Source organism: Vanacampus margaritifer, chromosome 19 (genome assembly GCF_051991255.1).
Source record: "Vanacampus margaritifer isolate UIUO_Vmar chromosome 19, RoL_Vmar_1.0, whole genome shotgun sequence".
Classification (NCBI taxonomy): Eukaryota; Metazoa; Chordata; class Actinopteri; order Syngnathiformes; family Syngnathidae; genus Vanacampus; species Vanacampus margaritifer.
Window position 1 is genome coordinate 6,507,769 of NC_135450.1, and position 12,269 is coordinate 6,520,037.

Sequence of the window (12,269 nt, forward strand, 5' to 3'; positions counted from 1 at the left end):
GAGGGCGAGACATGAGATTCCGATATCTACTTTTCATTTTTGAGTGAAATACCGTACCGTATGTCGCAAGGGAATTATCGAATGTGCGGTGTACAACTTGGAAAGTGACACACATTCTAACGTATGCCCAAGTGTACAAGCACGAATGTTTCATTTTAACGTTATATAAAAACGCAATAATGTGTAACTTGTGATTGAGTTGTGTATTAGGGTGCAGCAGAAGCAGACTGAGTTGCATGTCTCTGGCACATATCATCCATAGCCACACGATGACCGGCGAGGCAAGTTTCCATGGAGACGGAAGCAGGGAGCTGCATTCTCGTCACTTCTCATTTATAGCAAAGCTTTATCGTTACGGGAGAGAGATCCCATCGGTGATCAGGACAAGTGCATATTTGATTAAATGCAGAGGACGGGCTCACACCTCCCCGGTCGTGTGTGGCAAAATAGTTGCATCCTAAAGTGATTGGATTGGGGATTGTGTGTTTTGAGCGCTCATAAAGACGGCGTGCTGACACTGAAATAGGTAAACGTGGAGTGAGAGCGACCTCTTGTGGTCGTCTGGTGTCACCACGGAAAATACGAACACCGCTCCTCGCCTTACGAGGGAGTTTTGTTCCTGCAATGGCGACGTAACATGGAATATGTGCGCAAATACTTTACAGTGACGTATGCATGCGTATATTATCTGTATAGTTACCTTTTATTTATTTTTGAGCTCAGTGTTTTAAATTTAGTTTTAATTAGTTTTTAGAGAAGGTTTGTAAGGTTTTATTAGTTTTATATTTCTTGGAAATGCTTTAAGTTTTAAGGTTGTATTAGTTTGAGCATTGGTTTTATTTTTATGTCTTTTTTTCTTTGTGCACAATTAATAAAAATCATTAAAATAAGTATTGTGTCGTAAAAACTTAAAACATATTGTTTAAACAACATTTTAAAAACAACCACCACAATTTAAATACAAGCAATGTATAACAGTCCACAGACTTAGAAGCATATTTAGTGTTTTGTAAAGATAAAATGCAGTTTTTATTTTAACGTTAATGATGTGTTTGTTTGTTTGTTTGTTTTGTATTTTTGTTATTTTGACAGTTTTCGTTAAAAAGCATTAATCTAAATTGCTTAAAACTTAAATAGGCTACTATATAACTGAAAGGAACTTTAATGGATTGTTTTTTGTTTTTAAACTGTTTAAACCACTATATAACGCACAGTATTAGCATTTAATTCAGTATTTTTTGTGTGTGCCACAAGACCACGTACGCTGTTTTCAGGAACAACATTACAACATTTAAAAACATTCTTTGCTGAATTTTCGAACATTATATTTGTTCATTTGGAAGACAATAAGTAGGGGGAAAAAGTAAAATAAAAAAACTCAGTCAAACAGGTAAATTCTATAGATATTGATAGAAAGCATTTTAGATTTTTTTTTTCATCATCATCATCTTTTTGTTTATTAGTTGACACAATTTTGTACAAGCAATCAAAATTTCAAATTACAATGTCTCCAACAATTACAAACAACTCCAAGCATTAAACAAACCAAAACCATGCAGTCACAGTATTTATTACAATCTGAGGTGCCTTGGAACAGTCGCAGCGTGATTACTTAATTAAACTACATTTCCAAGCATGCCCTTTAACTGGTGTGTCGTTTCTGCTGGAAATCTCGCGATATTGGCGGCGTGACCCTGCCCTATGTCTCGCGCACTCGCAGCTCCTTCGCTCAGTATATAAAGCAGAACAACGACGGACGGCGGACGGCTGGGGATTCGCAGCCCGGGATTGTAAATAAGACCGCCAAAACTGTTTTATTTACAAAAGTGATGCCGGCTGTTTTAGAATACCGTTCCCAGTTGTTTTAACAGTTTTTTTGGTCATTTTTGGCTCTTTATTTCTCGCCCATTTCCGTGTGGTTTTTACACTGCGCGTATAATGGCGAGCTCGGCTAACTCGAATCCAGTGGTAAGGATCAATCTCAAGGATTGTCAACGGGGGAAATGGGGGGTAAAGTTAACTGAAACAAACTGTTGGACACTTAAAAAAAAAATTGAATCACGTTATTTTATCATTTACACACACTCCAGCATCACGCAAAGGAAAATTAAACTAGCTTCAATCAATTGGACGTTCGAATCTTGTCTTTTGGCCAATTTGAATTTAGTTAATGTTTGCCATGGACTCAAAACTGGAGTTAAATGTGAATAGTTGTGACATGTTTGGCTCTTGTTCTGTTGCCAGGGTGCATCACATCCGCTGGCATTTTTTTAATGTTCTTGGTGATCGATATAAATGGGGGGAGAAACACCCACATCGTGTTCGTTTGTGGCGTTGAGTGTAGTCGAATGATCTTTTTACGTCAACACGGGGTAAGCAGGAACCAAAGGGCACGTTTTTTCGATTTAAAAAATACCTTAAATGTACGCAAAGCACCTTGTATTAACACCGCGAACCAATTTTGCTTCTTTGTGATGAAATAAAGTAGGCGAGTGTCGCGACAGCAACGTTCCCTGTACCGCATCATTATTGTCCACCATTCCACGACTTGAAGGCACCAAATCTGCCCCGAAAAACCACTTCCACTCCATTTTAAACTCAAATATATCTACTTCCATCGATAATTCTACCCCGTCTTGTCCAAAAATACCGACTTATACGACAACCGAGCGACAACGCACACTGTTAAATGTGAAATTTGCGAGGCTGTGGAGCTGCTCCGTAAAATGGCTTCCTCGTCTTTCTTCTCTGTCTCCGCTTCTGTCCCTCCTCCCTCGCTGCTGCCTGGTTTTATACCGCCATATTGGCTCTCTATATAGACTGGCAGGGATGGGAAGGTGCTACTCGACGTTACGTCACCGACTAAGCTTATAAACAGCAGACTGCTTTAAATAGTGGAGGAGCAGCCCGGGCCGAGGGGGAGGGAAAGGAGAATTCCGACGTCCGTGCTGTGGACGTCCCGACAATGTTACGCGACGTTGTCTTTGTTTGCGTGTGCCTCTCGGGTTGAGCTATGTTCTGTTTTACAGACTGAATGCGACCATTTTACAAGCTTTTGTCCCTCTGTGTAATGTGTTAAATGAGCGTTTTACTAACACGCCGTCAATAGGTTGAGCGAATGAAGTTATTTACAGCTGACTGTTGCGATTTGATGTAGCTGGGGGTGGAACCCGACTTAATACAATGTGGAATCTCATCCTTTCGCACTTTGGGGTGATATTTGAGGATGAACCTAAAATGCGTTATAACATTTACAGGTTACCTTTATTTAGTCGTTTAATGAACTCATAATTGTTAAACTATTCAATGTTTCAGTACTTTATGTACAAATTGTTTAACAAGGAGATAAAGGCAAAATTAACACAAGCAGGTGTTTTGTCCATTATTCACCTACTATAATTTATTGGTTTCAATAGAATGGACTATATATGCCTGGCAACACATTGAGCATTTGTGGCAGAAAAGTCAGTTACTGCTGTCAACAGCAATGTGACAAGAATTCAAAAAAAATAAATGCGTTGTCTGGTTGGAATTGCCACTTGAACCTGAGTACAGTGCACCAATAATTAAAAATAAATAAATAAATCATGATGGATTCTGGAGGAATCGAGTTGTTTTGTTGGAAAAGTAACACTTTACTTTTTGGAGTAAAACTGAATACAAAAGCCTCGTTATTTCCATATACAGGTGCTCGTCAGAAAATTTGAATCTCCTCGAAAAGTTGAATAAATTCCATACAAGAAGTCAAAACTTTCATAGATTCAGGGCCTACAATTTAAGTGATTTCAAATATTTGTTTATCTTTACATTATTTGGGCTTCCAGCTCATAAAACCTACAAAAACAGGATTTCAAAAATTAGAATACTGTGAAGAAATCACCATGCATACTTGCCAGTGTTTTGCATGGAAAAAAATGATGGATGGATAGGCGGTATTTTCAAAACAATGTCAGTCTTTCAGTAGTTGATTGGGAATCCCATTTCCTTAATCACTACCTCGGTGCGCCGTGGCATTCCCTGGGGTCCTGGAAACCCAGGCTTTCTTGATGCTACTTTCAGCTCTTTGTTTTTGGGTCTGGTGGCCCTCATTTTCCTCTTCATAGTACTGTATTAGAAGAGGAAATCAAGGGCCACAATACAGTATTATCAGGAGGAAATTCAGGGCCACCAGACCTCAAAACAAACAGTCTGTGTCGTACGCTAACTTGCACAACACTACATGTCCGCGGGACGAGCATGACATCACCCTTCACCACTCCACCCCTCCAAACCCCTAAGAAAATGTGGGGTGTTCATCCCTCACACCTCACACTGGAAGAAAGACACAAGCTATGATAGTTGCAATTAAAAAGTCAGGGTGCTTAGAATTCTAAATGCAGCTCCTTTAATGGCTGTTATGGAGTCTAATGGTGTGGTCGATGTAATGTAGTGTAATTTTTGTTTTGCTTCCTTCTAGCCTAAACTGTACAAGACTGTGATTGAGGATGTGATCAATGAGGTGCGAGAGTTATTCCTGGACGAGGGTGTGGATGAACAAGTGCTTCTGGAGCTGAAAACGGTAACAGTATTATTGCATCATTCTTTTAACAAATGTGGAATGCCAAAAAGTGTATTCAATAGTTTAAAGGGGAAAAAAACGTAAATGTTGGCAACAGCTGGCAACGAAAAAAACGGTCACATTGTGTGGCTTCATCGAATGATTTTTTAAATTTATTTTTATTTTTTACATTTCAGCTATGGGAGAGCAAACTGTTGCAATCCAAGGCAGTGGATGGCTTCCATACTGAGGAACAGGCAGCCCTTCAGGCCGTGCAGCAGCAGCAGCAGCGACAACAGCAGCAACAGCAGTCATCGCAGCACCAAGTTCAACAAGGCCAGCAGGTGACACAGACAACACAAGCCCAGCAAGTCATCCTGCCTCCCCAGCAGCAGCAAGGTTGGTTCAATACAATTACCACTACTTTGTTTCCTTAAATGACAAGGCAATAAAAAAATAAGTTATTTGTACTACTACTCAACTTTTCGAAATACTCTTGTACAAATATTCCGCATTGGATCGGATGATGATGTGTTTTGTCTGCAATTCTCAACTCCCTGCAGCTCCCCAGCAGCAAGTCATTGTACCAGATTCCAAGATTCTGCAGCATATGACAACAACGGGGATGGCAAGTAGTAAACACACAAGTGAACATAACAGATGACAGTACTGCATCGGTTTGTGTGACTGGACCTAATAGAACATTACACTGCACTCTAGTCTGTGCCTTAGGTTAAAGAGACAATTAAACTTGTTAGTCTACTCATTATAAAGAGTAGTTTGCATGTGTGCACTTGTTTTTGGCACGGGCGCACAATTTAGAGCAGCGTAATATTTTGTGTTTTGTATTCTTCCTGCAAATTAAAAAAAAAAAGTCGATTCTGTTCGCCTTGTTTCTGCCACCTAAGTTTAACAACATATTATTTGTGTTTTGCATCTGTTATATGTTTGATTAAATCTTCATATAGAGTGCTGCAGCTACGCAAGCAGCTCTTGCTCTGCCGACTGGCGTCACACCGTACCCACAGCTCATCACCAGTTCAGGTAAGTCCCACATGTCATGTTTTCATGAAATAAAAATCCCCTGTGGAGTCGTACTTAACTGTACTATAACTATATTGAGTATATCATGAGTTATCAACTGTGTTGTTGTTGTTTTTAGGTCAGTTTGTACAAGTTTTGCGTGCACCCAACGGGGCTCAGTACATCATCCAGCAGCCGTCGCAGTCCATCCTCCTGCAGCAGCAGATGCAACCTGGCTCAGTGCAGGCGCCAGTCATACAGCAGGTACATATCTTGGCAGTCATTGGAGGGCACAGTTTTGAACTAGGGCCCGACCGATATGCATTTTTTGAGGCCGAATACTGATTACATATTAATCAGCCGATTATTTAAAAAAATATATAAAATGCATAAAATTATCCCCCCCCCCCAAAAAAAATAATCTTTTCAACGGGCGTCTTGCGTACAAACTTTCGCTATTAAGATTCTCTGCTTTGAATGACAAGTCCATAGTATGACCTTATCAACAGATTTCATGAAGTTTACAAGGTTATTGTATAGATTTATGTCAGTAATAAAATCATTATTTCTTGTTTACAACTACTGTAAAGCATTAACCTTTTCTTTTATATATTTTTATCTTGTGTTATTTTCACAAGTTATGGGACTTACTCGGCTAACTATCAACTTTAAATATAACTTGAAAGGACAATGACAAAATAAACCAATAAGAAAGTGAAATAGAATAGAATAAACTAAAATAATTGTAACTGAAAAAACGGAAAGAGGAAATACCGACTGTTCCTATGTGTTTGGCCTCTTGGGGGCAGTGTGGTGCCATGCATCCATGATGTACACACTTAAAAGTGAGTACAGAAGAAAGTTGTGATTGAATTCTATTATAACTCCTTTTTCACACATTCGGAGGAATTTGTGCCTTTGTGTAGTGTTATTTTACCTGTGGGTTTGTGCTCACACAAGATTTGTGTGTGGATATTTGTTATTTGAAGGAAAAACACTCCCGAAGTTGATGCTAACGGTAGGCATTTGAATGGGATACTCCTTTCGCTCCTAGCATTAGCACTAAGCTAGCAATGTTTTACAAACAAAGAATGTTCTATATTTAAATATATAGTGGATGTAATTCTTAACATCATGTGTTTAGTTTTATAGTTACCTCCAACTGCGGTGTCATTAAACAGCTTAAAGGACACTTGGGGACAACAGAATAACCAGAATAGCAAACGCTACATACTTGCTAGTTGCTAATGCTACGCAAGCAAAATGGTGCATTGAGGGTACTTTCACAGCATCGGAAACTTCGGCTTTCTTTAATAACGTTTTAAGGGGAAAACAATTGGCCATTTGGTCCATTTGGCGATTGTTTTGGCTGATGTTTGAAGGCCAAAAATCGTCCGATTAATTGGACTACTTTTACTTAGTCAGCTTTTTCACAAGACTTCCTACTTTATGTGCCACAGTTCTTGCGATATTTATCTGTGAATGCAACTCAATTCTTCTATTGATTTTCTTTGACTTTATTTGATCTGACTTGTTGCATTCCACTATAACCAGGTCTTGGCTCCTCTACAAGGAGGCATTCCTCAGCAAACAGGAGTCATCATCCAGCAGCCACAGATCGTCTTAGCTCCTGGAAGTAAAGTCCAAGGCAACACACAGGTCAGCATGCTAAAAGTAAACATTTTTTCTCCCTACTGTAATTCAGTTAACTACTTTTGTATTTTTTCATAAGTCAACTAGAAGGGTACTCAGACCTTTTTATGTTGGGCTCGGTTGTTCTGGAGTCGCACTCTGCCCTGCTGTGTATGGTGTTCCACAGGGTTCAATTTTGGGGCCCTTGTAGTTTTCATTGTATTTTCTTCCCCCTGCGTTAAATAAAAAAAAAAAAAAAAAATCCATGACTTGATACTAGAGATCTGTCGGGCTATCGTTCTCATCTTGTGTTCCTATCCTGTTAGGTGACGCAGGCTGCCGCGATGGCTCCTCAGCTGGCTCAAGCAGCACAAGTGCAGCAGGTCCAGCAGGCCCAGGGTGCAGCAGTGCCACAGGCCCAGGTGCAGACCCAGGCTCAGCAGGCGGCCCCGGGTCAACCTCAGCCTCCCATGATGCTGCAGGTGGACGGCGCCGGAGACACTTCGTCGGATGAAGACGAGGATGATGAAGAGGAGTACGACGACGATATGGAAGAGGAGAAAGAAAAGGACGGGGGAGACGATGGGCAAGTGGATGAGGTCCGCTGATTACCCGTTGCCTTTTGATTGTTCTGTTGTGCCATTGATTGTTATTCACCATGTTGTCGTTTTTTTTTTTTTTACATTTAAGGCGCCACTGAACAGCGGCGATGACGTTAGTGACGAGGACGACCACGAGCTGTTTGACACGGAGAATGTAGTTGTGTGCCAGTATGACAAGGTGAGTCATCATCGGGGGTCATGTTAGCCGACATATGTCAGCATTGTGCAATGTGTTTAATTGTGCAAATGTCAAACAATAATTTGCACTGCCGGCTACAATACTGTCAAATATTATATTGTAACTGATGGGGAGTATTTTTTTAAGTGAATCTCACTCAACATTAATTCTGTGTGCCTTTTTGTTGTTATTTCTTTAACTAATGTGCAAGATTTTGTATTTATTTGAATAGCACATACAATATTACAGGGTTTCCGCGGATCATTAAAAATCATTTTGTCATGAAATGGATTTTGCTAAAATTAAAGCCTTAAATGGCATTAAGAAGCATTAAATATGATGTTGAGACGCATTATTAAAAAAAAAAAAGTTATTATTCATGCTGTATTTTAAATACAATATTGTGTAAAGGTGTCATAATAACACAATTTAGCAATGATAAATGTGATTAAAAAAAAAGAAGTAATTTTTTTATGCGGACTGGTGACTAGTTGCAATTAATTCATTCACTCGCAGCCATTTTCACTAAAACAATCCCCTTCGCTCCCGGCTGTTTTACTGTATTTTGACTGATTTTGCAAGGCCCACAGAATATTGTGTTCTATTGCTATAAAAACATGAAACCTACCAAAAGAAAGATTAAAGTATTTTCTTCTATCAGGAAAAAAAAAAAGATTTTTTGTATCTGTTTCCGTTTTGTAGCAATTAGAATATAGTTAAGTTTAATAATTATTCACAAATCTATTTAGAAATCTGAGTAATTGAGGGTTTTTTTTCCCAACATAGTCCTGGTTCATTTCCTATGCTCTGCTGCCACCTGCTGGCCGTTTGTGTAATAACTATAATTTCTTCAACCGTTCTTTGCAGTTGAGGCTGCAACTTTAACAAAACATGGACTGGAGTCCACAAGCTTTAACCGTAACTTAAAGAATTACTATAAAATTACCGTTATCAATGATTCTGAAAGACGGGACCACATTTGTATTTGGTAACAATATGTATCCGCTTTTATGATAACTAACAAAAGTATGAAACACTTGAAAAATATTGTTTATTTGGAACGGATAACAACGTGCGATTAATTTGATTAACTCATTCAAACCCAAAAACGTATTAATACATTTTAGTATTTATACTTTTTTTATGCTAGAGCATACAGAAGGCAGCCTCTCAACTGCAGAGAATGGTTGAAGAAATGGTAGTTATTACAAAAAACGGCCAGAATGTGGCAGCAGAGTATAAGAGATCAGCCAGGGCCATGTTGCAACAAGCTCTTTTTGCCAGTGTTTTCAACAGTTTTGTGAATAATGATGAAAATTAGCTATATTCTAATGCTAATTGCTGCAAAACGAAAACATATACAAATATACTTTTTTTTTCCTGATGAAAGAAGAGACTCTAATCTTCCAGGTTCCATGTTTTTATAGTAATAGAACAGACCTTGCAAAATCAGTCAAAATTCAGTAACACAGCCAGGAGTGAAGGAGGTTGCTTCAGCGAAAATTGCTGCGAGTGAACGAGTTAATCTCGAGTGAACTATGGAAATCAAGACCTAATAAATTAAACAGTATATAAATATATGTAGAGCTGTCAAGATTAATCGACAAGTAATCGATTATCAAATTAATTGACAACTACTTAAGTAATCGAGTAATTTAAAAGTTTTCTGTTGTCCTTCATGAAAGAAGACTTTCTTCTGTGTTTCATCAAAATAAGACATTTGAAAACATCTGTTTTTACTTTGGAAAACAATGACCTAACTGGTAAATATAGTACAAAATCAAGCAAATTACGAAATAACCACCAATCACTGGTTAATCTGGGGGAAAAAATGCTTTTGTAATACACTTAAATGCAAAATTAAAATGAATCCAATTAATTGATTGAAGAATCAATAGATTAATCAATTCTAAAAATATTTGATTATGACAGCACTAAATATATGTATGTGTGTGCATTAAAATATTTAGCTTTCTCCAGAAAAAAAAAAAATATATATATATTTTTAAATTGCATTAAAAACGGCATAAGAAAGCATTAAATTAGATTGATGATACCCGTAGAAACCCTGTAATAGCATCAAATAGTTTTTATGAATTGGCTGGCAGTTTGGAACGCGCCAGCGCCTCCGATCCCCATTCAAATGACGCCCGGCAACAAACACCACCCCCACCCCCCCCCCCCCCCCCCCCCCCCCCCTGGCAGAGTCGCCACTCATCAACCTCTCCCGGCTTACTCTGCAGATTCACAGAAGTAAGAACAAATGGAAATTTCACCTGAAGGACGGGATCATGAATCTGAATGGGAGAGACTACGTCTTCTCCAAAGCCATAGGGGATGCCGAATGGTGAAGGCCGCAAGACGAAAGCCGCGAAACAGGAGCAGGAACTCTGTTACTCCTCCTATCCAGTTTACGGACAATATCAATATCCTTCCATATCCTGTTACTGGATTTGATTACCGGAAGCGCGTAGAGTCTTTATGAACTCGGAGAAAGGACCGCAAGGTCCTTTACCACAAGCCCGATGTCACCGGTCGCACTTGGAGAGCGAGCCTTGCGAGATGAGAACCCGACGGCGAAAGGGAACGCTCGCCCTCCTTTTTTGTTGCTCAGACTTTTCGATTTTCCCCGAGTGAATTCCCACACATCATTTCACATGATGCGCGCGTCAGAGGACCAGAGTGCGCTGACATTGCAAGCGTGTCAATGCACTGCTTCAGCTTGTCTGCACTGAAGTCCAAATGTAAGATTGTTGCCTTCACATCTACCAGAATTCACTTTTTGGCCTCACTTTTCTTTTTTTGTTCGCTCTCGGAATTTCAGTCTCAAGTCCTGTTTGGAAAAAGGAGCTTGGAGTTTCGAGTTTTAAAGTTTCTTTTAAATTGAAGGGTTATAACAGAAGGTAAAATAACTTAGAAATAATTTATATAGGCGTTATTTTAAATCTTATGAGCAATGATTCCAAATCTTCTTTCCCCTCATCAGATTTATTTATTTTTTTTTTTTTTGGGTAGCGTCATTCCACGAAGCAAAACAGAAGCAGAGCCATAGCTGAAGTAATTGCATCTGTCCTGTTTGTTAAATTGAGTTTTCTACCGCCTTCAGTTGATTGATACGCGTGTGTATGCTTCAAGCAGTTGAGTTCATCCGCTTTGCGTGTGCGTTTGTCAATTGCATCACTGAGCATCCCTTCAACCTCAAAAACAAAAAAAAAAGAAGTTTGTTGCCACCTTTAGCTTAACAGTGACGCTATTTTCTATTTATTCATGAAAGTAGAAGTTATTTTATTTTTTCTGATCTGCACCAAATTGTGCTCTTACAATCGAATAAGTGTTCCTTTTTTTCCTGTTGGCTGAACAAAGCTTGTGTGACGTTGTTCCCAATCATCTTGGATGTCCTTTTGTGTTTTTGTCTTGACTTTTAAGCGGGCATGTTTTCTTTTGAGAGGATTTCAAATTTGGTGAGAAGGGGGGGGGGGGGGGGTGAGTTCTTCTAAAATGTTTTTAGTGAGTTTTTGCGGACATTTGAAATAAAGTATGTTTCGGCGGGGGGGTTCTGAGTCACCTGACTGGTTAGGGGGCTCAACTCAATTTATATTGTGAATACACATCAACCTTACGAAGGAATATTATTTTTGTGTTCATGTGAGCAACTTTGATGTCTTTCGGCATTTAAGCAGTCCAAAAAAAAGTGTTTTTTTTTGTTGTTGCAAAAAAATCAATTAGGCTTAATTGATTTTATCCAGTAGCTCTGTGTGAATTGTGGCTCTTGGAGGGAGAATCATGGTTGTTCCCACATACTGTACTTCAATGTTGAGTGTGCCTTTTTGATTTGTACTCCTGCTTTTCTTGTACTTCTCAAAAAGAAGGCTGTCTGAGAAATGTTTGCTCTGTTGTGACTTCTAATAGCTGTTGAAATGTATTGTTCAATAAAACATTTTATAAATTACATTCGGAACCAAATACAGAAACGTGTTCTTTGAATTTGAACATTTTTCCAAAATTATATTTTGAGGTGCACACTTAGACAAATGTTAATTGTCTATATTTTTGCCAGTATTTTGTAGTATAGTGTGTCGTACTTGTGAAAATGTTCCGTTATATCCATTTATATTCCAAAAGTTCAAATGTAGCTTGACACACAATCAACTCATTTGAAATTCAGCAGAATAACACATTTAAAGTTTGTTTGTTTGTTTTTAACGTTAAAATGTGGCATGTGCTCATCAAAATATTTGTAATTTATACGTCTCTGTCTTGCTGGTGTTTGGCTGCATTTTCAGCTACTTGCTTGTAG

At 38.7% G+C, this 12,269-nt stretch overlaps 1 protein-coding gene across 1 annotated transcript; it reads left to right on the forward strand.

Annotated features, from left to right (window-relative positions):
* The first annotated feature begins 1,755 nt into the window (after positions 1-1,755).
* Positions 1,756-11,923, forward strand: gtf2a1 (general transcription factor IIA, 1). Its single transcript, XM_077553230.1, has 10 exons — positions 1,756-1,968; positions 4,457-4,558; positions 4,735-4,936; positions 5,101-5,165; positions 5,506-5,581; positions 5,700-5,824; positions 7,115-7,219; positions 7,519-7,791; positions 7,883-7,972; positions 10,216-11,923. Exons 1-10 carry the CDS (start codon positions 1,939-1,941, stop codon positions 10,321-10,323), a joined length of 1,176 nt encoding a protein of 391 aa, XP_077409356.1. The 5' UTR covers positions 1,756-1,938; the 3' UTR covers positions 10,324-11,923.
* Positions 11,924-12,269: the final 346 nt, after the last annotated feature.

What these genes read in the sequence shown, in the direction of transcription:
- gtf2a1 (XM_077553230.1), top strand. Translation starts at nt 1,939, where the DNA reads ATGGCGAGCTCGGCTAACTCGAATCCAGTG. An exon ending in AAGTCCAAGGCAACACACAG is followed by an intron (nt 7,220 to 7,518) that starts GTCAGCATGCTA and finishes CTATCCTGTTAG; the next exon opens with GTGACGCAGGCTGCCGCGAT. An exon ending in TTGTGTGCCAGTATGACAAG is followed by an intron (nt 7,973 to 10,215) that starts GTGAGTCATCAT and finishes CTTACTCTGCAG; the next exon opens with ATTCACAGAAGTAAGAACAA.